Raw genomic sequence first — 22,128 nt, 5'->3', positions numbered from 1 at the left:
GCAGTAGAAAGGCTGAGGTTCATTTTGTGAAAACAATAAAAAGCTGTAACAAAGCTGCACTTGAGATCAGAAGCAGCAGGCCTTTGGTCTGCTTAACATACCTCCAGTGTTACATTTAGCCTCTCCTTGTGGCCTGTGCCCTTCTCCTTCCCTTTCTTCTTCTCTTTATACACCAGCAGAGTCAGACAGTCTGATGCAGAGACACACAGAGTGAAGAGCTTTACAGACAGACAGGCTTAAAGTTCAATTTTCTGATTAATAGCAGAATAACAAAAGAGTCGCTTTTTTGTCATCTCCACTGCATGCCTGCCTGTGTTTACAGAACAGCTGTCAAAACAAACCCTAAAACAATGAACTGATCCACTGGCACAGCTGCTGATGAAAGTCAAGACACAAATACACACGCACATGTACTCACACACAGCAGTACATTATACCCACTTTCCTCAAGGACACAGCAGTAGGCTACAGCTCCAGCCACATGTTTGTGTATGCAGAGAGGCACAGCGTCTGTCCTCACAGCATCTCAAGTGAAACTCAATACTGTTTTCAGACATGCTGCTTTCAGTTTCTGCCAAGCTTGCAAAGAAACCTCTGGTACACTGTGGCAGTCACAGGTTACGTTTATAGCTGGGAGGCGTTCAAATAATTAACCTAAAATCCAACTGGCACTAAAAACACCAGACTTAATTTCATATCCAGTCTTAATTTGAATTAGACAGGCATTTGCCCGCATCCTTTAAAAGGTGAATTTGGTCAATTAAAGAAATCCAATCGATTATTTCAGCGGTCGTACTGCGTGACATCCCCGTGTTGACGCTTATACCCAACGCGCGCTCCGGTGGCGCACAGCCAAGACACCAATTTACAAGTTGTGATTAGTTTAACCACAGAAAAGCAGTTAACATTAGTGCTGAATGACACGGATGAATTAACTGGGTTTTCTGTCGCTACATATGGGTTCACACTTTCAGTGGAAATAATTAGATAGGTGTGAAAATAAAGACGGTGTGCCATACCTGCGACCGGAGAGGGCTTCCGAAGAACGACGCACCGAGTCTTCCACTGTGAAGAAGTTTGTAAAGAATCATTAAATGACAAAATATATTCCTGTAGTTGTCTCTGAAGTATGGAAAAACATTTTAAAGTTAAAAAATAAGAATAATATTGGACAAAATAACCTTTTTTCCATCTCTAAACTTGACTTGTCCCTCCGCGACCACTGTATCCGTCATCTTCTGTCATGGTTCCGAGCAGCTGTGTGTGGTGTGTGTGTTGTGTGTGTGTGCCCCAGTCCATAGAGAGGGGAGGTCACTTTTCAAAATAGCCTTTACAGCCCAAGCCCCGCCGGCAGACTGCACTCTCTCCCCGACGATCACAGCACCGAGGCGGGGAGAGATACCAGCCTCCCCCCGCAGGGCCGTGCCAAGTTAGTACAGTTGTCACCCTGCGTCAAGTGCTTATTGTTTACAGTGGAGCTAATTCAATTAAAAGTGCATAACTCGCGCACCTTTCACTTAACTCAAAAAGCTGGCCCTGAGCTGGGTGTTAGACAGGGATTCATGTTGCCTTAATGCTAATCAGCGGAGCCTCTGCTCTGTCTGTGGAAAGCCAGTTTAATCTGTAAAAGTTGACTCCGGAGTAATGCCAATTAAGAGATGTAAAATGAGCGAATTAGATTCAAATCCGCAACAACAAATAAATGATTATACAAGATTACTAGTCAAGAAAATATTTTATTATGTGAACATGTCACGTCCACTGAGTGAGCACATCCTGAGGGCAAAAGGGTGATTACAGCAGTCCTGCTGTTGTCTCACAGCTACAAGGCCCAGTGTAATATAAACCTTGCATTGCTACTGACCAAAGCACCTGACTCAGGATTGGATGTTTTCAGGATGGTATTACTTCCAGGGCCTCTCTAAGTTCAGGGCCATTTATTCCTAGAATGACAGGTGAATTTAATGAACAAGCTGGTGCCAGGAACACTTCACTATATTATCCTACAAAACGCAGACAGCTTACAATGTCTCAGGGTTCATTTTTCAAACTGCTCATATTTAATTGTCATGCAGGTGGTTGACATGTTAAACAGTTTATGAAAGTAGAACTTTAACTGACTTTAATACTGCTATAGTTTTCATTATTTGTCTACCCCTTAAAAGCCTGAAAAAGGCACTCTTCAGATTTGTTTGTGAAAACAGCTGTGTAATGTCTTCTGCAGCTCTGGAGGAGTTCAGTCAAGTCAAAGAAAACCTTGGTGCTGTCCTCTTTCATTACAGCTGTAGTTGGTAACTTTTATTAAAAAAATATAACTGTCCTATTTGCTGAAACTGTCACTGTATCCACACAGTATTACATCAGACAAATAATCTGTGAATAAAAACTGTGGTAAAATGGTGAATAGACTGCACTTGTATAGCGCCTTTCTAGTCTTCCGACCACTCAAAGCGCTTTTTACACTACGTCACATTCATCTGTTCACACACATGGCTGAGGCTACCATACAAGGAGCCACCTGCTCCTCAGTAGCCATTCACACCCTCTCACACACCGATGCAACAGCCATCGGGAGCAATTTGGGGTTCAATGTCTTGCCCAAGGATACTTTGACATGCGGACTGGAGGAGCCGAGGATCAAACCTTCAATCTTCTGATTAGTGGACGACCTGCTCTACCTCTGAGCCACAGCATTGCCTCCTGGTAGTGCTTACAATGGCATTACTACATGAATGAAAACAACCAATCAGAGCCGAGAAGTCCCTTATGCAGCTGTCAAACTGTCAAACTGTCAAATTAGGCAGTGCTGATCAAATATGGACCAAGATTCTGTTACTGTTTTGTCAAAAACATTTTCAGAAACATATTTTAGTGTAAAGTTAAGCTGTAAAAGGAGAACAATTCTAACCCAGTTGCCATGTTGGGAACAGTTAAGCCAAAAACTAAGCTTTGCCCACCAGGTGGAGCAAACTGTCTGCTGTGTAGGTTCTAGCAAATGCTATTACAAGCACTTGGATTGGGAGGAGGAACCTGATTATTGGTGTACCTCTGTGTGGATGAAGTGACAGTTTCAGCATTTATGATAAAAAAAATATCCTTATAAAAGTTACCAACTACAGCTTTAAGGTTGAAGGCTGCACATTTTTAACAGAGAGTCTGGGGTGCAAACTGAGATTGTGGAGTTTTAAACGAGTTGGTGTTTATGAGGCAGGGAGGGCCTAACAAAAGACGCTGTGAAGTGGCATTATGGGAAAACTTGGATCCATCACTTTAAGCGTCTGACCCACACTGAGGACTGCAAGTCAGAATATTTCAGCCTCTGCTGCCTCAAGTTTCCCTGTTTCCAAGTTTTCCGACTTAAAGCTATAGTGCGTAACTTCTACAGGTCCGTAAATGTCCATTTCACCCAAGCCACTACTAGAGGAGACGACACAATGCTGATTAAGCCGATCGGCTCCTCTTGTGGTATTTTTCAATACATATCATTTTTAGTATGCATGTAGACCGGCGACATTCCCGCACTGGCACACAGGAAATGCTTCCTCACAAAAAGAAGGGAGGGAGAGGAAGAGCGGAGAGGTAGAACGCAGGTAGAAAGAGAAAGCAACATGGTGGAGAAGCGGCCGAGACACAGTTCAGAAGTGGATCCTACCACAAAGGAAAGTGTTACTCTGTGTACGGTGTGTGGCGACTGGCGAGTGTTACTCTGTGTACATGGAAGTGCCGCCGGCTTATTAGTTGTAGTAACGCATTATCCACTGGGAGGCGACAGAAGTTACGCACTATAGCTTTAATGGAAGATCTATACTAAATCGCTGCAGTGCCCCTTTAATTAACAGATTTCTGTCAAAATACAGAACCAAAGAAATACAAGTATTCTCCTGTATGGGCACAACGTGAGGGAGAAAGCCAACAGCTAGGCCCAGAGATAGCAGTGCTGTGTCCCAATTACATACTAAATACTTGTTATATTCAGTACAATAAACCAATTGTTGCAGATGCTGTTTTTGCAGTTAACATACATTATAGATTTTATCATTGAAAACGTGCTAATTAATCTGACTTTCAATTAGACAGCATAGTATTTTTCTACAGATTTAAAAAAAAAAAAAAAAAAAAAGTGTGTTCCTGGAGCTGGGCGTTTTCATCAAAGCATACATTAAATTTCAAAAGGCAGTATGTTTTGTTTGTTATAATAAGTTCTGAAGATAAGTATAGTGGAGTAAAAAGTACAATATTTTCCTTTTAAAAGTAATGGAGTAAGAGTACAAAGTAGCATCAAATGGAGATGCTCAAAAAATTGTACAGTGTTGCTTTCCACCACTGCAGAGTCCATACTGGGAATGAGTATGCAGTCTGGAATTGGGACACAGCATTTGATTAATCTCAGCCTGTCATCCACTAATAGCACCCTTCTGTATCGAGTCTGGGTGCAGCTGCACAGTTGTTGACATTAAGCCCTTTGCCTAAACTTTAGGCCTCGACAATGTTACAGCTGCTGCAGACTGCGTCAGCGTGGTCAGAGTCACAGACACGACATCAGGCCAGACAGTTTATGAGTCAGCTAAACATTAGGCTCCTCAAACAAAGGTTGCTTTCAATTTACTCCGGTCTATCTGCCCTTTGCCCTCACTCTGCTCCAACTGTCTCTTGGCTTTGACCATGGAGGGCAAGTCTGAAGTCTGGTACACTGCTGACCTCATCCTGCTGCCACGGTAACGCAGCTCCAAGGCCACACCCTCCCATTTCCTGTCCAGCTCTGAACCCTGGGAGCCCCGGGGGTCTCTGGACCCTCTACAGGTTTGCCTGCTGTCTTCTGTGTCAGACGTGGCCCCAATTTTGTCCAAATCCAGGGCTCGTTTTGGGGTCGAGTGGTTAGAGCGGGATGAAGGTGATTTGGATTTGCGACGTGAACGAAGGGGAGGCCGTGGTGGAGGAAGAGGAGGAGGAGAAGGGGAGGGAGGGATGGGTTTGGAGGATGTTGTTCTTCTGCTAGGCATTTTGAAACCCCCTCCTCCTCCTTTTTCCCTGTCTCTCCATCTGTTTCTGTCTTTACCTGAGGAAGAAGAGGCTGCTTTAAAAAGAGAAACAACAAAAGAGACAGACGGAGGATAAAAAAGAAATGAAAAGCAAGCACTCACCGTCACTGCAAACCATCCACATGCGAAGAACACACAAAAGTAAGAGCAAGTCTGTGCCGCAGTGACAATTATAATGAAAAAAAAAACAAGAACACACAGACTATGAACTAAAGCTACAGGATATGGATATCTTCATCCCTTGGTTAGTTTATGTGTACGTGAAGAGGAGAGCGAGAAATTAAGAAGCTTATTCACATTCTGTCAAATTCAGTAAAATATCACACTCTGACAGCCATGACCAGCATGAAGCCAACTGTTGCAACACCATGGATACAGCAAGAGACACACACAATCTCTCTCTCTCGAACGCACACACACCCAGGGAGGGCTGGGATGCAGGCTCTAGGGCTGGTTCTTGGCTATGACATCATGGGAAAGAGGGTTAGAGGGTGCTCAATGTGAATGTGTGTGTATTTGTGTGTATGTGAGTGAAAGGAGACGATGTCCCCTTCTTAATACAGCCTGCTGCCATCTACTGGCTGAGGTAAGTAGGGATTTATTCTCTCACTATGCGGTGACAGCTGATTTACTCTCAACAGCTCAATTTTATGTTACTCTGACCTTTTTAAATCTGTTGCTGCATCTGATGTTGTGTGTTCAAAAGACATGAACACACAAGGTTAAGCAGGCATTTCATACAGTAGAAATCTGACATGTACTGGCAGGAAATACACAGGTTTAATCAATAAAGATGGTGGAAATTCAGCCATGGTGATGTTATTGGTTACACCTGTGCTTTACCTGCTATGACAAACACGTATGGAATAATTCAAGTTGGGGGATAAAGATAAAAAACAAAACAAAAACATATCTCCCTTATGCCCCATGGAGGAGGAAAAATGACTTAAGTGTAAATACATGATTAAATAAATGCATGCAGGCATAAATCAATACAGAAATAAGTAAATGTATACATAAATAATAAAATGTATAAAACCATAGGAATAAATATGGAAATAAATAAATCTATAAATAAATATAAAAATAATATAATGTAAAAGTAAATACAGGAATGAATTAATTAAAAAAATAAATGCTAAAAATAAATTTTAAATAAATACATAAACCGTCATACCTAATAAACAAATACAAAAATACATATTACTAAATGTAAGTGAACAAAAATGTAGAAAATTTTCCATGTTAATTTCAGTATTAATTTAGATATTTATTCCTGAACCTATTTATACATTTATTTATTTATTCATTTATTGAAGTAATTTTTCGTCCTCTATTGTGCCCTGCTGTTCTCATTTCAGCATTTTATTTATCTGGTGATTGGTCCAATAATTTGGTCCGACTGGATTATCGCGACCACTGTTATATAAACAGCAGATACATTTGGATAGCTTTCGTTTATCATTGTAGGTGTAGCTACTTTGTTTAGCGCTAATTAGCAAGTGTTAGCATGCTAACACGCTAAAATCAATTACTGAGCATTTTAAAAATCACACCTGCTAAACATGAGCATGTTAGCATGCTAATGTTAGCCTTTAGCTCACCGAAGCATAGGCTCACAGAGTAGCTAGCATGGCTGTAACTGTGGTGAATGTACAGCTGACACAGCACAATAAGGTCGTCCTACTTACCAACTGCAAGTAAGCTGACTTGTTGCAAGAGTACAAAATATCTCATTTCAGATCTGTGTTTCAAGATAAGCTTTAACGTTACATGACGAGAAGTATGAATAGACACCCCGTTGGTCTCCAGGTGTTTCCACTTATTCCCTAATTAGACCTCTCCTCCTGAGGACTGCGACCGTACGTTAGGTGTCCGGAGCCTTTAACGGTCCGGTGTTAAGAATTTAGGGAAATACATTGGCAGAAATTGAATATGAAATCGATACTCACAACAATTATGTTACTGTATCAGAAATTAAAACTGGCTACGTTTTCGTTACCTGAGAATGAGCGGTTAACATTATCCACGGAGCAGGGCAGGTCCTCGTCCACGGAGTCCGCCGAGTCCGCCGTATCGTTTCTACAGTAGCCCAGAAGTGACAAACCATACACCGTCTCTGAACAGGCCATTGGCGTTTTCGCGTCGGCCACCGTACTTATACTACATGGTTGGCACTCACCGCTAGACCATGCTGGAGTAGTTACTCCCCAACATGTAACTAATTACATGTAACTAGTTACATTTTTATTGAATGACAAAATAAATGTAACTGTAATCAGTTAGTTACAGAGAAAATTATGTGATTAAGTTACAGTTACTAATAAAAATGTTGGTGATTTACAGGGGTTACACACAAATATACTCTTTTGTGTAGAATACAACATTCATTCTTTAAGTAACTAGTTACATATAACTAGTAATACCGTTAATAAATAACAAAATAAATGTAATTGCTTACAGGTAATTACAGAGAAAAAAATTAGTTAACTCAGTTACTAATCAAAATTTTGGCGATTACAAGGGAGTTACATCCGATTGTATTCCTTTCGTTAAACATTTTTACGTAGAATACTACATTCATTCAGTAAGAGTAACTAGTTACATGTAATTATTTACAAAGCATGTAATTAAAATAGTTAAAGTAGTTATTCTATTTTAGCAGGGTATTAAGTATTCTGTAACCCATTACATTTCAAAAGTAACCTCCCCAAAAATGTCGCAAGGTGCCACAGACTTGACACTTGACCTTTGATGATTGTACCATAAAAGTGCAACTGTAAACTAACCTACTCTTTCTTTCTCGCATGCAATGTATTTCAAGTGAAGGTTGAACTGCTTGTTCTAATACAATACACTTTGCTCTGACTGGGGTTTTGTTTACTTTCCTTCTTTTTCTCCATCTGTTACCCTCTCCTCTCTCTTCTTGTTTAATGGCGGTTGGCATCCAAAATGTTGCATTATCGCCTTCTACTGGATTGAAAATAAGACTCAACTCGCCTTGGTCTGGGTCTCTCCCCATCCCATTCTTTATTGAAACTAGCCTTATCTATCTGAGAGGGCCTGAAGGCCTCTCTCAACAGCCCCTGCACCTCCTCTCCAGTATTTCCCACAATATCTAAGAACTTTCTTGCAGCATCAACTATTTCTGTTCTTTCAGATTTCCTTTCTGCCTTAGCAGCACAGTTAATCACCAAGGCGGAAATGCTAAGAACTTAACCTTGTAGTGACACAATACAATGCTTATCTTGCTTTGTACCCGATATGTTCTCCCTTACTTTTTTAATCCTTTGTTTGTAGCTGCTTCCTCGTGACATCCTTTTCTTGGACCTGATCCTCGTGACTTCCATCTCTTTCTATCTCTTTGGACAATCTGCCCGCTGTGCTTCATGACTCCACACTGATTATACTCGGGCTCTGCTGCTGCACATTTTATCTCGACATTGACTACACATCCGTGTAACATGTCTGCACACCAACAAGCTATGTCCAAATAACAACAATGCCTGCGCTGAATGGGCTTGGGAACAAAAGCCCTGACTGAACAACTGATATGATCCAAGAATAATCTGTCAGGCAGGATTACTGAGTCGAAATGCATCATAACAGATGTTGTTGCACACCTCTCCCTGTCACTTATCCTGAACATTGTATGACAGCCAACAACTCTGTAACATTATTTGAAGGTCCAGTGTGTAAGATTTAGGGGGATATATTGGCAGAAATGGAATATACCTGAAAAAAAAGAATAGTTGTGTTTTCATTACATTAGAATGACCCATTTAGATCTTCATAGGGAATTGATCTGCTATATTTCTGCAATCTAAAACATACAAACCAAACACTGGCTCATGACAGCTAATCAAATGTTCGCATCGGTCACCATAGACGGCAGCCCCTCCGTGATAGGCAGCGTTGAAGAAACACTGATTTTTAATGTGAAACTGCTTTGTTCAGAGGTTTTACCAGTCTACATCACAGGGTCTGCTTGTTTTGGAGAGGAAGAAACCTCTGTGGATAGTTTGGCTCGAGGTAAAAACCTCCTAAATGACTGGATCCCAAAAAAGGTGAACACATATCTGTAGGTGCTCGATGAAGACAGACCAAACAGTGTTTGAGATACACTGATTTTTAATGTGAAACTGCTTTATTCAGTGTTTTTACTGGTTTAAATCACCGGGTCCGTTTGTTTTAGAGAGGAAGAGACCTCTGTTGATAGTTCGACTCCTGGTAAAAAAACCTCCTGAAAAATGAACACTGAAAGAATTTTAACCTAATAACCAGGAGAACTCTCAGCTGTTTACAATGTGCAATCCTCGCTGCTGGATGCCACCCTAAATCTGACACCCTGCTCCTTTAAATCTGCTTGTCGACTATACTTGGTGTATCAGCAACACCATTAACTGGAACTCTTCTATTAAGTGGGAAATATGACACTTGGTTACCATCAACTCAGTTATTCCCTTTTCCAGTTCTGTCTGTGACATCCAATGATGATTTGTCCTTTATCCATCTCACAACTCTGATTGTCCAACAGAGCTCCCATTGACTCCCAGTCAATTTTCTTCCAGTCATCATTTTCACTATCATCTCTGTACTTGACATTTCTTGTGTGTTCTTCTTTTTCCTCCGTGATTTCTCCCCACTGCCTCTTTCAAACTCATCTACCTCTGCTCCTCTACCATTCCACCTATTTTAAATTCCTTGTCTCACCAGCAGATGGAGCCATTTGAGATGAGAGGCTAAGTAGTACTGATGCACTCAGGAAGGCAATTATTTAGTTGGCCAGTGGACACGGGCAACGGTCCAGGCAAGAGCCAGTGAATCGAAGCACCAAGCCAAAACTGTATTCGTATAACAGCTTCTGTGAACAGGGTTTTCCCATGCAATTACAGCAACAGTAAGACGACTCACTGGGTCCTGCAGCATTAAAACAAGAATAACACTCAGAGAATGGCTTGCTTTGAAGTCTCAATACTTCCTTGATATTCATCATGATTTTATTTGACCAAATAAATTTTTATGGTCTCTATAAAGCTCCTTTGTAGTTCTCATTTGACATATTTGTAACTCCATGGAGGAGACAGTATCCACTGTCCTCACAGATACAGATTATTTTTCTTTTCTTTTTTGTCCTTTCCTATCTATTTCCCGACATTGCCCCGGACATAGTCTACTGGTGAACACTTAAAAAACCCGCAGACCCATACATCACAGTCAGACAGGAACTGTCTGTTCCTTTGTGTGTGTGTGTGTGTGTGTGTGTGTGTGTGTGTGTGTGTGTGTGTGTGTGTGTGTGTGAGAGGGGAGAAAGTAGAACAGGCGAAGGTATTTTATCTCCCTCTCTGTTTCTGTACAAACTTGTTTTGCTTAATTGCATGAACCATTAAATAAAGTTGCTGTTGTTATCACATGTCAGGCCCATAAGACACACAAACCCAACAAACAACACTGAAGAATTATTCTAAGGAAAACCGCTACAGAATAAGATCATCATGTGATGCTAAAGATACGCACACACCCAGATGCTCTGTATCTGTAGGTGAGCATGAGTACGTATATGTGACGTGGAAATGGGTATCTGTGAGTGTGTTTGTGTGCTTGTGTGTGAAGATGAGGAAGAAACAGAAGCTAGTTTTGTTTGTGAGCTACCAAAGAGCCCAGCATGACAAAGATTGCCTAACAAGGCGTTGAGCAGAGGGGAACCCATGCATAGCTAATAGCCCAGTTCCCCCAAAAGCCTTTGTACCCTGAAACAAAAGCCCTGTCCTGCCCCTGCCCGTGCGCGTGCGCACACACACACACACACACACACACACACAGAAGAAGAAGCAACAGAGAGAGGAGAGGAATATCAAGTAAGATATACAGGAGAGAGGTTGTGCAGACAGAGTGAGGTGGTCAGAGGTCACAAACTGAAGAAAAAATAAACTGAAGACGCTCTTAACTGGTACTGAAACATCTTTTTAGCTATAATAAAAAGGTATCTGTTGGTCAATTTCAGAATAAGATATTTGAGTCTGACAACATGAGATATAAACCATTATTAGTTAGTCCAAGTGGTGGAGGACATACTCAGATCCTTTACTTGAGTAGCAATTCAACAAAGATTTGAAACTGTTACTCAAAAGCACAAATGTATTCACAACCAACTGCACATAAAGTAAGAGCACTTATTATGCAGCAGAAAGATGTCTGTCAGTATTATTTCATGACATATTCTATTACTTATCATTAGTGGTGGGGCTGAATTTAACTATTTTATATAGTGCTGTGCAATTTAATCTGTAAAAAAAATCACAATATTTTATAGAAATGTAAAACTACTGCAAAGTAACTAGTGACCACATCTGTCAGATAAATGTAGTGGAGTAAAACTGAATTCCCTCTGAAATGTAGGGGAGGAGAAGTAGAATACTTGGATGAAAAACCAAAACACATATATATTTAGCAGTCAAGATTGTTTTGGGGGTTAGTTGTCGAGTATTGGAGATATCAGCTGTAGAGATGTGTGTTGAGCACCACAAGCCTAGTGCCATCTAATTCCATCACATTCAAGACAAGGCAGACATCTCTACGGCCGATATCTCCAACACTTGGCAACTCACACCAAAACAATCTAGACTGATAAATAGTTCTACAGGTAAGAGCTCAGCGCCTCCACACACAGAAGTGCTGAGGACAAATTTGAGGCACACACTCCTAACAGATGAAGTGAGAAGAACAGAATATCATTTGAAAGTCTAAGAAAAGACAAGAAGCCACTCACAGGAGGCTCAAAAGAGAGAGAGTTCAACGTTTAAAACATTTATTTGATCTATTTACAGACAGTACAGTCGACTGAACAGAGGAGAATTGATTTCTATTGTGACACAACTGAAGAAACAGCATGGCTGCATTGCAATTCAACGATGACTACAGCGATACGGTGCTTTCACAAAGTTGACTATATACAAATTAATACTTTTAACTGATAGATCGTAAAAATGAAAAAAGGATGTGGGATAAATTAATGTCGTCTTGATAATATAGTACAGGATAAAGTATGAGTGAAACCTTTAAAAAGTGAAACGGTTTTACTTGTTAGTCCAATTTTTCCAGCTAAAACCCTGCAGGGAAAGACGGTTCAAAACACTGTTGACCTGCGAGACTGCGGAAAGAAACAGAAACAGATGCTGCCGTGTGATGTAGTGCAAAGAAAATATATTGAAAAACTGCTCATGTACAGTCAGTGCAGACGTTTCTGGATCATTTGGTCAGAGAGCAAGATTGGACTGTGTGTGCACTCAGTCTGTTTCATGAGTGACACGAGAAATGCCTGAGGTGAGAGGACAGTGGTGGAAACACAGACTGTACTGTGTTGAGTCGACAAAGACCAGCTGAGCAAATGTGTGTGTGTGTGTGTGTGTGTGTGTGTGTGTGTGTGTGTGTGTGTGTGTCCATGGCACTGTAGCATATGTTTGTATTAATGGGGTCAGCATGCAGTGTGCACAATAGCATGTAATAAGTAGAAAATAACACACGGGTCACTTAGAAGTGCAGCAATGTAGCCTCCATACCGCTGTGGGTTTGGAACAGCTAGTAATTGTTAGCAAGTATATCAACTGTTTTCTAAACCTATGGCAGCTCAACCACCTGTAGCACGAAACGGACACTTTGAAAGGTTAAAAAAAAAAAGAGCAGGGAGAAAATTATTTTTAAAAATGTGTAAATATGAGTGAAGTCTTGTTTGTAATTGGCTAAAGTGCATTGTTAGATTCTGTACACTGAGGAGGGGGTGCGGGAGGGAGTTTGGCACTGGTCATCGCCAGTTATTCTTGAGCTCGTCCTCGAGCTAACGTCTCCAGAAAGAAAATCCACAGCAAGTCCGCTCAAAAGTTCACACAGATACAAACCACGCAGGGAAAGTTCTGCCCAAGCCTAATGCATCCATTTTTCCTCTCTTTATGTGTCTCACCAAGTTCATCTAAAGGTTGTCGTTGACTTACAGTAGATGCTGGCCGCAAGGTAGTGCACATATCACTTTATCAACTCACTATATCCACTGACTGACTTTAAGGAGCTGTATGTGACATTCAGAACATCACTATAGCAGCAAACTACTATTTGCTATGTATCTATAGTGGAGTAATGGTGTCCTGAGCAGAGAATTAAGTCATGCTCCCTCTGTGTGTACTGTAATCCTAACCTCTCTGTTTGATGTTGTGGGAGACAGTCCGGCTGTGCGTGCATTTTACTGAACGAATGTCCCTGGGTGCATTTCATCATGCTGACGTGTCTCCTCGCTTCCCTCATTTGCTTTCTTTACTTGTGTCTTAATTTCGCCCAAGAGAGAAGCAAGCAGAGGAAGCAAGGAGTTGAAACTGCCAAGTGAGAAATCCTTGGTTACAGAGCAGCAGTCTTAAGAGTAGTCTGTTACTCATGACGTGCTGCACAGCTGTATCACCTGTCAAACTGACTGGCAGGAATGAATGTCTGCAAAACCCCTTATTTAAAAAGAATTTCAAAACCTTAAACAGATAGATGGGAACATCTCTTATAGGCCTATAACAGTTTAACATAACCATTTATTAGTAGTATTATTACTTAGGCTTTTTATTTACTCGCGTTGTTATGTACACAGTAATACACCTCATAGCTGCGTAAGAATGTGTGTATGTCGACTGATGAAAGACTTCTGTGTATGACACACCTGTGTTTTCTCACTCTAAACTCCTCCAGAGGCCTCCTCTCTCCTTTCTCCTCTTTCCTCGTCTACTCAAGGTGCACATAATGAATTGGAAGATCCTCCATGATTGTGGAACGGGAATGATTTCTGGGTCACAGGAGAAGAGAGGGGGTGAGGAGGCATAATGCCCAGACCACACTGCCTGTGTGAGCAGCGCGTGACAGCTACCTCGCTGAACTGCTGCAGGTCGCACACGTGCGGCGTTCACACAGACAGCATTGCTGCTGCAGCTGTGAGAGCTGTATTTACACAATTAAAAGCCAGTACTAACAAATGAAGGGATTGTGTCTATTCTTTGAAGGTCGTAACATTGTCAGAGGGCTTTTACATGGAAACGGTAAAAAGTTAAAGTTAAGTTAAAAATAAATATTTAGATTTTTTCATGTCTGTGACAGACAGAGAAATTGAAATTGTAAAGGTGGTACAATGTCAGTTTGCTTATGAAAACCTTATCATTGTCTATTATGGCTGAATCCGTGCGTGACGTGGAGACATCTGGATGTTCCCCAGCTGTGCAGCAGCTGAGCCTGCCTGAGAAGCACTGCTTACTTGGGCAATGTGGCTGCTCTAACCTGTTAACACGGGTGCCAAAAAAAGAAAACACAAGAGGATGCACAATCCACATGCACAGGCAGTGTGGCCCAGGCATAAGTTAGCGTGATGAAAAGGACCTCCAGGTAAGTGTGTCCCACTGGCGAGCTAATCGCCTCTGCTCTGTGCTCATATGGTGGTTACCACTGATATCAGGATAGTGTTGTTGTTAAAGAGTGGCGCACACCCTCCAGTTTCCCTGCAGGTTAGCACCATTAGCTGCTACCCGCCAGCTCAGCCACCTCTATGTTGAGAACATGGACAGACAATTCTGCCCTAGACTCTGAACAATGGGTGTCTGAATGTCACAAACAGCTCCTTTAACACTCATTTCTACTGCATGTGATGAAAGCTTGTCCTTTTACATTACTGACTGTTTTATACTTGAATCCGGAAAAAAATGTTCCACAATTTTAATGAGACAGTAGAAAGTGATTAATGAAATAAAGGGAGGAGAACTGGATGCATTCTGGGCCAAAAGTGACCAACAAGGAATTTCAAACTGACTATATTGGGTCTCCAGTCCCTCTCACAGTCAGTTGAAGGAAGAGGTGAAAGTTTAAAAGTTTTTAGAGCTCACACGGGGGAAGTACCTGAGCTAGGCCGACCGTCCTGTGCTTGTTGTTGGGGTCGGGGTTTGCACTGTAGGGCTGAGGGAGTGACGTAGTTGAGGCTGGGGCTGTTAATGTCCCCCTCTCCCACAAGAGTCAGATCAGACAGCGTGTCCTCCTCCAGCATCTGGACTGATTCTCCTCTGCCAGAGTCCTGGAGGAGACCACGCTGGGCACCCTGGGATGGGTGGATGGGGGAGATGGTGCCAGGAAACGGAGGAGGTGGCCTGGCTTTCCTCCCCCCTCCACTCTCAGTTCCCAGTGCAGAGTCCAAGCTCTGGGACTGATGGCTCGCGTTGAGCAAGTGGGTGCTGCCTCCTCCTCCCCTGTCGTTGCTGATCGTCTTATTGCCCCGGCGACCGCTGCTAGGGAAGCTGCCGTTGTTGGGGTTACGGGAATAAGGGGTGGAGCAACTGGGCTCAGGGTCGTAGGGAGGAGGGGCAGCCGGGTTGGTTGCCACTGGTGACAGGCGCAGAAAGTCTGGGAGCTGCAGGTCGCTTTTGTTTAGCAGGCCTCGCTGGTCGTCTGCTCGGTTGCTCTGAGCTTTGGATATGAGGTCGAAGAACTCTGCAGGTGCACACACACACACACACACACACACACACACAACAAACAGAAACAAGTATACAGACACACGTGTGCACACACACATACATAAATGAATAATCACCAAAATAACATCTTGAAAAACAGCATTACACATTCATTGTAATCAGAAAACATGCAGCAGAGGGTATGTATTAATCAGACAAGTCAAAGCTACATTCACTGTGAGCAGAAGCTACATGTAGCTAGCTAGCTTTGAAAGCATTTGGTGCTGCTGCTGCTGCAATAAGGCAAACAGGAGGAAGTGTTAGTTGTAATCACAGCAACCAAGCTACAGAGCTACAGAGAGGGAGGTCGTTCAGTCTTTACCTTCAGCTTCGTCTATATTAATCTTTTTCTGCTTTCTTTTCTCCGGAGCCTTATGGAGAGAGACAGAGTGGTTGGGTAACGGCTGGCTGCTTGTGTCAGGGCTGGGCCCAGCTTTGCCGTTCTCCCCATGGGGGTGGGTTGAACCGGTTTTCTCTGACGGCCTGTCCTCCCCCTGGGTGCCATAAGGAGAGCGGAGCAGGGCATTAGAGCCCTGGTGAGTCATGGTGGCGCAAGTATGGGCACAAGTAATGACAACACGTGGGCACCAGTGCTACTGATGGTGAGGAGGGTGACAAATTGTATAATGAGAACAATTTGATGGGGGGAAGGGGGGCACAAGTTTCAATAATACTGCTTTTGAGAAGAAGGACAATCAAATGGAATCAAAATAATTATGAAAATGAATTCATTGGTTTTGTGTAATTCATTATCAGTGACACGTACTAAAAATAATTCTAATAAAACATAAATTATAATTGAAAGACAGGTGGGATGTTCCATTCAGACAACCACAATGCTTAACACTGTGTGTACTAAGCATCACCAACATGTAAGCTAATAGTAAAAGACACCACAACACCAGAGGGACCAACTGTCTACTACTTTAAGCCACACTACTGCCCTTTGAGTGGAAAACAACTTCATCTAGAACCAGCCAAGAAAGCAGTAAGTGACCATTACAGATGGTCATCAATCAGGCCCAAAATGAAAGAAAACCCGCACAGCAATCTAAAGAGCAACCGCCACCACTAATTAAGTCCTTCCCAGTTGCACAGAGGGAGTCTTTGAGGTTCTGAGACCCAGCAAACGCCCCGCAAGACTGGGCTACTACTGCCTAGCCACTGGGTTTGTTATGGAAGAAAGAGAACCAGCAAACCAGAGAGAGAAGTTGACGATGCATTCGGCCACAGGCAGACCACAATAATGGAACATTAGGAACCTTGAGAGTGTGACGAGGCTCAACAGCAACAGTGCACATTAACACAGGCACACATCGCTGCCAGAGACAAACATCATACACCTGCACATATTTTTGACACATGGCAAACAGACATGGGTGATTGAAGACAGCGAGAGACACTTAGTAGCGTGACATCATCAACCAGGAAGTGGAGACATTCAGTGAGTTATGGAACATTCCAGAGCAAGAGGAAAATGGGAAAATATGAGCTGGAGGAGATCTTACTGTTGTCGATTGATTTCTGCTTGTCGAGGCAGGGACGAGGCTCTTGGAAGGAGCTACTTTCTGTTTGTCTGCTGGATGAAAGCAAATACAGATGCAAAAATGACAGCAATACATGTGCTAGTTTTTTGCTCAGTATTTTGTATTTTGAGTATTTTGTTAATAGTGGATCCACGTAAATGCACCTGAAGAGAAACAGCAGATTGCATTTATTATCGACAGCAACTATACGTGTGTATGTGTGCTCCTTACCTTTTCCAGGAGTGTTTTCTGCAATATCTAATACCACCCGCAGCCCGTCCAGGTTGGATATAGGAAGACCTAAATCTAATGGCTCCATTTCCCCACTCTGCATCAAACACACACAAGTGATATGATGTCATCAAATACACTGCCTGTCTGTGTGTTTTCTTCTGTGTATCTACAGGCAGTCAGAATGAGGATGGACTTACAATACGTGCCACCAAGTCAGCGAGGTGCAGGCCGTATTTGGCCACCACAGGCCTGAGGACTTCAGTCACTGGCTTGGTGGGCTTTGCTTTAAGGCCCACTGAGCGGTTAATAGGGACCAAGTCAAGTCTGGAAAAGGAAAATAAGTCTCAGTTTTACTTCTGGTGTTGGTTTGAAGTGTTTAAAAACTTTAGGTGATTACTGCTCATTACTGTACCTGAAGAGAGTGCGTTTTTCTAGTCGGAGGTCTCGAGAGCACAATGTCATACAGTCTTGGTCTAAAACAAGTGGCTGAGAGAGTGAGACAGAGAAAAGGAGAGAAGCCATCATGAAAAATGTCCAACTAGTTACGCAACCCTAAAATGTGATCACTGACTGTTAAATGAAACAACAAAAGTTAAACCTGGCAATTACTGCTCTCTGACCCCCTGACCGATATGAAATGCTTCTTTATGAGCAATTGTAATCATCATTTATTAAAGCTGCATCAAGAAGTTTTTGGCTAACCTTATAGGGTTGATATAGCATCATGTTATCAAAATATTTCCAGTAAAGCTGCAGGCTATAAAACATTAACAGTGAACTGAAAGATGTAAAAGTAGAACTAAGGCCCTGTCTACAAGTTTATAGACGTCTTTTGAAACAGATATTTTCCTTTTTTGGCCTCTCTTTGACACGCACATGAAGTTTTAGGCCACTAAAACAAAGATTTCTTTAAAAAGGCCTTCAAAAGTGCAGATTTTTCAAAACTTCTCCTCAATTTGCACATGTCCATTGTTGCTTTGTATAATAAGCCTGTGCCAACAGTAACAACATTGGCGGACTACCAGTTTATTTATGTTTTGTTAGCATTGCTTGGTCTAATGGCTACTTTAGACTTAAACTTAGCATTACTGCACAATTTTACAGACGAACAGAGACGTCCGCTGCTCCCAGCGTTATTTGGTCCACCACAACGAGGGGAGACTGCTGACGATAGCTCACACCGGCAAGGATTTGGAGTTGTTTTTGCGCTCTAGTATGGCTGTAGATATTTTGTCAAACCAAGGTTGTGTAGGTCTGCTGATTCGTGTGACAGATTTTTTTTTTTAAACAGAGAGGGAAAATATCCATTCTCAAAAAGATCTGTATACATGTAGACAGGGCCTGAGAGGTCAGGTTACAATTTCCTGAGTTCATCATTACAAGAGACATCTTTCACAATACACACAGTCCTTTCACCTGTTGTTTATAGAAAAAGAAAACTGATTATTGCTCCATTAAAATATGTTTTTATAACAACCAACCCAGACTAAATTCTGTGTGCTTAATTTGGTTTAGTGTGATTTGTTGTCCTTTTTGATCATTTGCATAAAGAGATTTGAAGCCCATAATAAAGGCCACATCCACTTGTGTTGTACCTTCTCCCCTCCAACCAGGAAGAGGTCTATAGCTGCCAGGTTGATGCAGAGCTTCTCACAGAGACCAAGCAGCAGATCCCTGATGGACACTCCGGCCCTCAGTGGCACAGAGCAACATGAGCCGTCCGGCAAGCTTATGTTGCACTGCCTCAAGGGGGCGCTGCCCCCTCCGCGCTCTGTTGACACTGATACTGCGCCTCGGGAAACATCACCCTGAGAGAGGAAAACAAAGACAGGGAGGGTTAGAGGAGATAGTGAGAGGAGGGTTAAAAAAATAAAAGAGACAATGGAAATGGAGGAAAATAACAAACAGTCTTAAATTATTTCTGTATTCTCGGTGTTTTGCTGTTTGAGCTCTTTTTAAAGCAGATACACCGAGAGGAAGAGTGTGAAGATAAAGCTGCTCCGTGCTGAAATGAATGTCTGTGTGCCCATTACTGCAACGTCTAAACTAATTATCTGCTGATGTCTCTTTCCAGACTGACCTCATTCCTTCCTGACCCTGATGGTCCCAGCTCCAGACTGGCTCCTGAAGACAGCGAGCCCTGGGATTCCCGGCGACCATTGCTGCCAGAAAAATCTGAAAAACAATGCACTCGTCAGTAGTGTCTAGAGGAAGGACAGACAAGGTGATGATCCATTTTTGAAATCAATACAGTTTTAAACACGTTGAAAACTACTGACTGTAGTTGAAGTCGGCCAGCTCTCGTTTCTTCGGGCCTTTGCCGAAGCTCCTGTTGCGGGACCAGGAGAAGAACATGCCTTTCCTCCGGTCTCCTGAATCATCCCGACTGTCTTCATTTAAAGATCTGCCTGACTTGCTCTTCTTGTCCTCCTATAAGACACAAAGATAATAAACATAATAAATAATAAATAATAAAGAGGGATCGACACACAAAGGTACAACCTGAACCTCACTGTAGGATGAATGTAACCACACACAGAAATATATAATGACAAGCCAGTGCTGTGCCTTTCTTCACACCCCAAATTGGATATTTTCTACTAGATGGCAAAACCCAGAATCATTCCCGACTGTAGAAACTGTAAAAAATCTTAAAAGCAATTCTGTGCTTCTCCTCCTATTGAAACTTCTAATGTATATACATTATATTATAGATTTTTTCATATATATTTCCCTATGTTTCTGTGTATACCAACACTAATTCTGAGAAAACCGTGACATGCAAAGCTAAGTGGAAGTGTTTGTTGAGGCTTTGCATTTTTTTACCTTCTTGGGTGTGGACAGGTTGGAGCGGTCGGAGCCGGTGGTGCTATGTTTGGATGTGGGGCTGCTGGGGATGTGGTAAGGGTCAGGCAGGGGCCTCCCCTCCACCTCGGCCAGCATACACTCCTGGTACAGCAGAGACTTGAGGAACCGCGTGTAGCTGTCGAACTTCATCAGGTTGAAGATCTAAAGGGAAGAAAGGGCAGGAAAGGAGTAATCAGTGGGCAAGGAATGAACAAGCATGCAAAGAAAGGAGGGCAGGACGAAGGCAAAACAAGAAAGGAAAGGGGAGAGGATTAATGTATTTTAAATAAATAAAATATTTCACTGCTGGAAAGATGGTCAATATGGTGGTCGGCAGGTAGTAAACAATCTCGTATTACAGTTAAACAGTACGCTAAATTATTTTTCTGAAGATATTTTAGGTGAGAAATAGGCAACGCAATAACAGAATCTTGGTTCAATTTTGTTCCACACTGCTTAGTTTTACCATTTGATCTCATTTTTTTTTTCAGCCTTTATGTTTCACAATACAGGAAACAGTATGGTACCTGCTTCCTGTTCACAAACTCATACTACAGACAAACGGTGCACTAAAAATATGTTTCTGAAGATATTTTAAGTGAGCAACAGGCAATATATTAACCTTGGTTTATATTTTATCAGCACTGCCTAGTTTTACTGTTTCATATGAGTTTGAGAAACAGAGAGGGGGGTGGGGTCTCTCTTTCTTGATCCTCCTCTGTACTCATTGTGTCTGTGGTGGCAGCAGGCATACAAAAATGTGGAAGTAAGGAAGTACAATCTGTAGCTGATTTTCACTGGCAAATGAGCAGGGAGATCTGGTTGCTGGCATAATGGAAGGGAGTTTCACGCAGTTCATTTACAAAGCTGGTTAAAAATCGGCAAATGATCCCTTTAAGGATGGAAAACTTGAGAGTAATAAAGGGAAAGACCGAAGAAAATGAAGATACAGACATGTTGGAAGCACATGGGAGAAAGGTCAAAGTAAAAGTCTAACATCCCACTGGCAACCCCTTGAAGTTGCTCATGTTCAAAGATGACTACCAGCACACAAATGATTTTATTTTCTTGGAGTCCTAAAATCCATGAGGTTATAAAAATAAATTGTGTCTGTCCTCTGGGGAGCATTTTTGTGATGCCCAGAGGATGATCGGTTAGATTTTGATATTTTTGTGTGCTGCTTGAAAATATAATGAAATTACTGAGGAGAAAGTGTGTGTGTGTGCATGTGTGGTGTCTGTGTGTGTGTGTGTGTGTGTGTGTGTGTGTGTGTGTGAGTGTCTTATCAGAGGTTAAACATCGATGGGGCATTTTAAACCCCCCCCCCCCCCCCCCTTCACAACATGCACATTTAAAAAGCCATTCACATCCATGATGCTCTACAGCAGCCAAAGATGAATGGCAGAACTTATGCTGCGTGCTGTAATACAACTTCAATGGAGGTCTGTTTTGATTCAGTTTTAGGGGTAATAATAACTTCGTCCCTCAGGGAAAGTGTCTTTTCACTTCCCCCTCACAAGGAAGGGCAGAGGTCAGTGTCATCTAAGTACAGATTCTGGAGCAGATGCTTCCTCTTTGAAAGACACGGCGGCTGATCACCTTGAGATTTCAAAGTATAGGTTCTTGAGTTTGTGTTTGGTGCATGCTACCTGCAGCTGCTGCTCCTTGAACATGTCAGGTCGGGGAGCGTTGAGGATGTCATCAGCTAGCTGGGCCTGGCTGTCTATGTTGACCGGTGTTGTTGCTTTGCTGGACAGGAAGCTGTTGTAGATCTCCCTGGCACGCTGAGAAAGCTGGAGGAGGTGAGAGGGTCAGGCAAAGTGAGCGGCAGGCAGGAACATGGAGGGTGGAGGAGAGGTCAAAGTACAGATAGAGGCAAAGACAGAGAAAAACAAGGAATAAAAAAAGCTGATTAACACTTAACATTTTCCATCATTATTGCTAAAAGGAGTGTAAACA

General features: G+C 42.3%; 3 protein-coding genes across 11 annotated transcripts in view; all 3 read right to left on the bottom strand.

Moving 5' to 3' along the window:
• LOC125886629 (protein Dok-7-like) overlaps positions 1 to 1,376 on the bottom strand; it is a 32,801-nt gene extending 31,425 nt beyond the window's left edge. For all 3 annotated transcript variants that reach the window (XM_049572972.1, XM_049572974.1, XM_049572973.1), the window contains exons 1-3: positions 1,182 to 1,376; positions 1,020 to 1,065; positions 102 to 190 (exon numbers count right to left, since the gene is read on the bottom strand). In XM_049572972.1, the coding sequence (XP_049428929.1) occupies positions 102 to 190; positions 1,020 to 1,065; positions 1,182 to 1,235 (189 nt within the window). In that variant the 5' untranslated portion in view covers positions 1,236 to 1,376. The remainder of the gene's footprint in view (positions 1 to 101; positions 191 to 1,019; positions 1,066 to 1,181) is intronic.
• Positions 1,377 to 1,544: 168 nt separating this feature from the next.
• Positions 1,545 to 7,171, bottom strand: LOC125883361 (uncharacterized). The gene is made up of 2 exons (XM_049567564.1): positions 7,042 to 7,171; positions 1,545 to 5,056 (listed from the first exon to the last, which is right to left on the bottom strand). Exons 1-2 carry the CDS (start codon positions 7,169 to 7,171, stop codon positions 4,581 to 4,583), a joined length of 606 nt encoding a protein of 201 aa, XP_049423521.1. The 3' UTR covers positions 1,545 to 4,580.
• A 4,659-nt stretch (positions 7,172 to 11,830) lies between these two features.
• LOC125886628 (regulator of G-protein signaling 12-like) overlaps positions 11,831 to 22,128 on the bottom strand; it is a 66,125-nt gene continuing 55,827 nt past the window's right edge. For 4 of the 7 annotated variants that reach the window (XM_049572964.1, XM_049572966.1, XM_049572965.1 and 1 more), the window contains 11 exons: positions 21,819 to 21,962; positions 20,149 to 20,331; positions 19,602 to 19,752; positions 19,403 to 19,497; positions 18,918 to 19,130; positions 17,735 to 17,808; positions 17,520 to 17,646; positions 17,320 to 17,416; positions 17,071 to 17,141; positions 15,885 to 16,056; positions 11,831 to 15,536 (listed from right to left, as the gene is read on the bottom strand). In XM_049572964.1, coding sequence (XP_049428921.1) covers positions 14,935 to 15,536; positions 15,885 to 16,056; positions 17,071 to 17,141; positions 17,320 to 17,416; positions 17,520 to 17,646; positions 17,735 to 17,808; positions 18,918 to 19,130; positions 19,403 to 19,497; positions 19,602 to 19,752; positions 20,149 to 20,331; positions 21,819 to 21,962 — 1,929 coding nt within the window. In that variant the 3' untranslated portion in view covers positions 11,831 to 14,934. The remainder of the gene's footprint in view (positions 15,537 to 15,884; positions 16,057 to 17,070; positions 17,142 to 17,319; positions 17,417 to 17,519; positions 17,647 to 17,734; positions 17,809 to 18,917; positions 19,131 to 19,402; positions 19,498 to 19,601; positions 19,753 to 20,148; positions 20,332 to 21,818; positions 21,963 to 22,128) is intronic. The other 3 variants (XM_049572968.1, XM_049572970.1, XM_049572971.1) reach the window with 3 other exon arrangements.

This window comes from Epinephelus fuscoguttatus, linkage group LG3 (assembly GCF_011397635.1).
Source record: "Epinephelus fuscoguttatus linkage group LG3, E.fuscoguttatus.final_Chr_v1".
NCBI lineage: Eukaryota > Metazoa > Chordata > Actinopteri > Perciformes > Serranidae > Epinephelus > Epinephelus fuscoguttatus.
This window is presented reverse-complemented; position numbering and strand designations above follow the sequence as displayed.

Coding starts and splice junctions, on each gene's coding strand:
- LOC125883361 (XM_049567564.1), bottom strand. CDS start 7,171: ATGGCCTGTTCAGAGACGGTGTATGGTTTGTCACTTCTGGGCTACTGT. Junction 5,057..7,041: donor TGTTAACCGCTCATTCTCAG/GTAACGAAAACG, acceptor CTTCTTCCTCAG/GTAAAGACAGAAACAGATGG.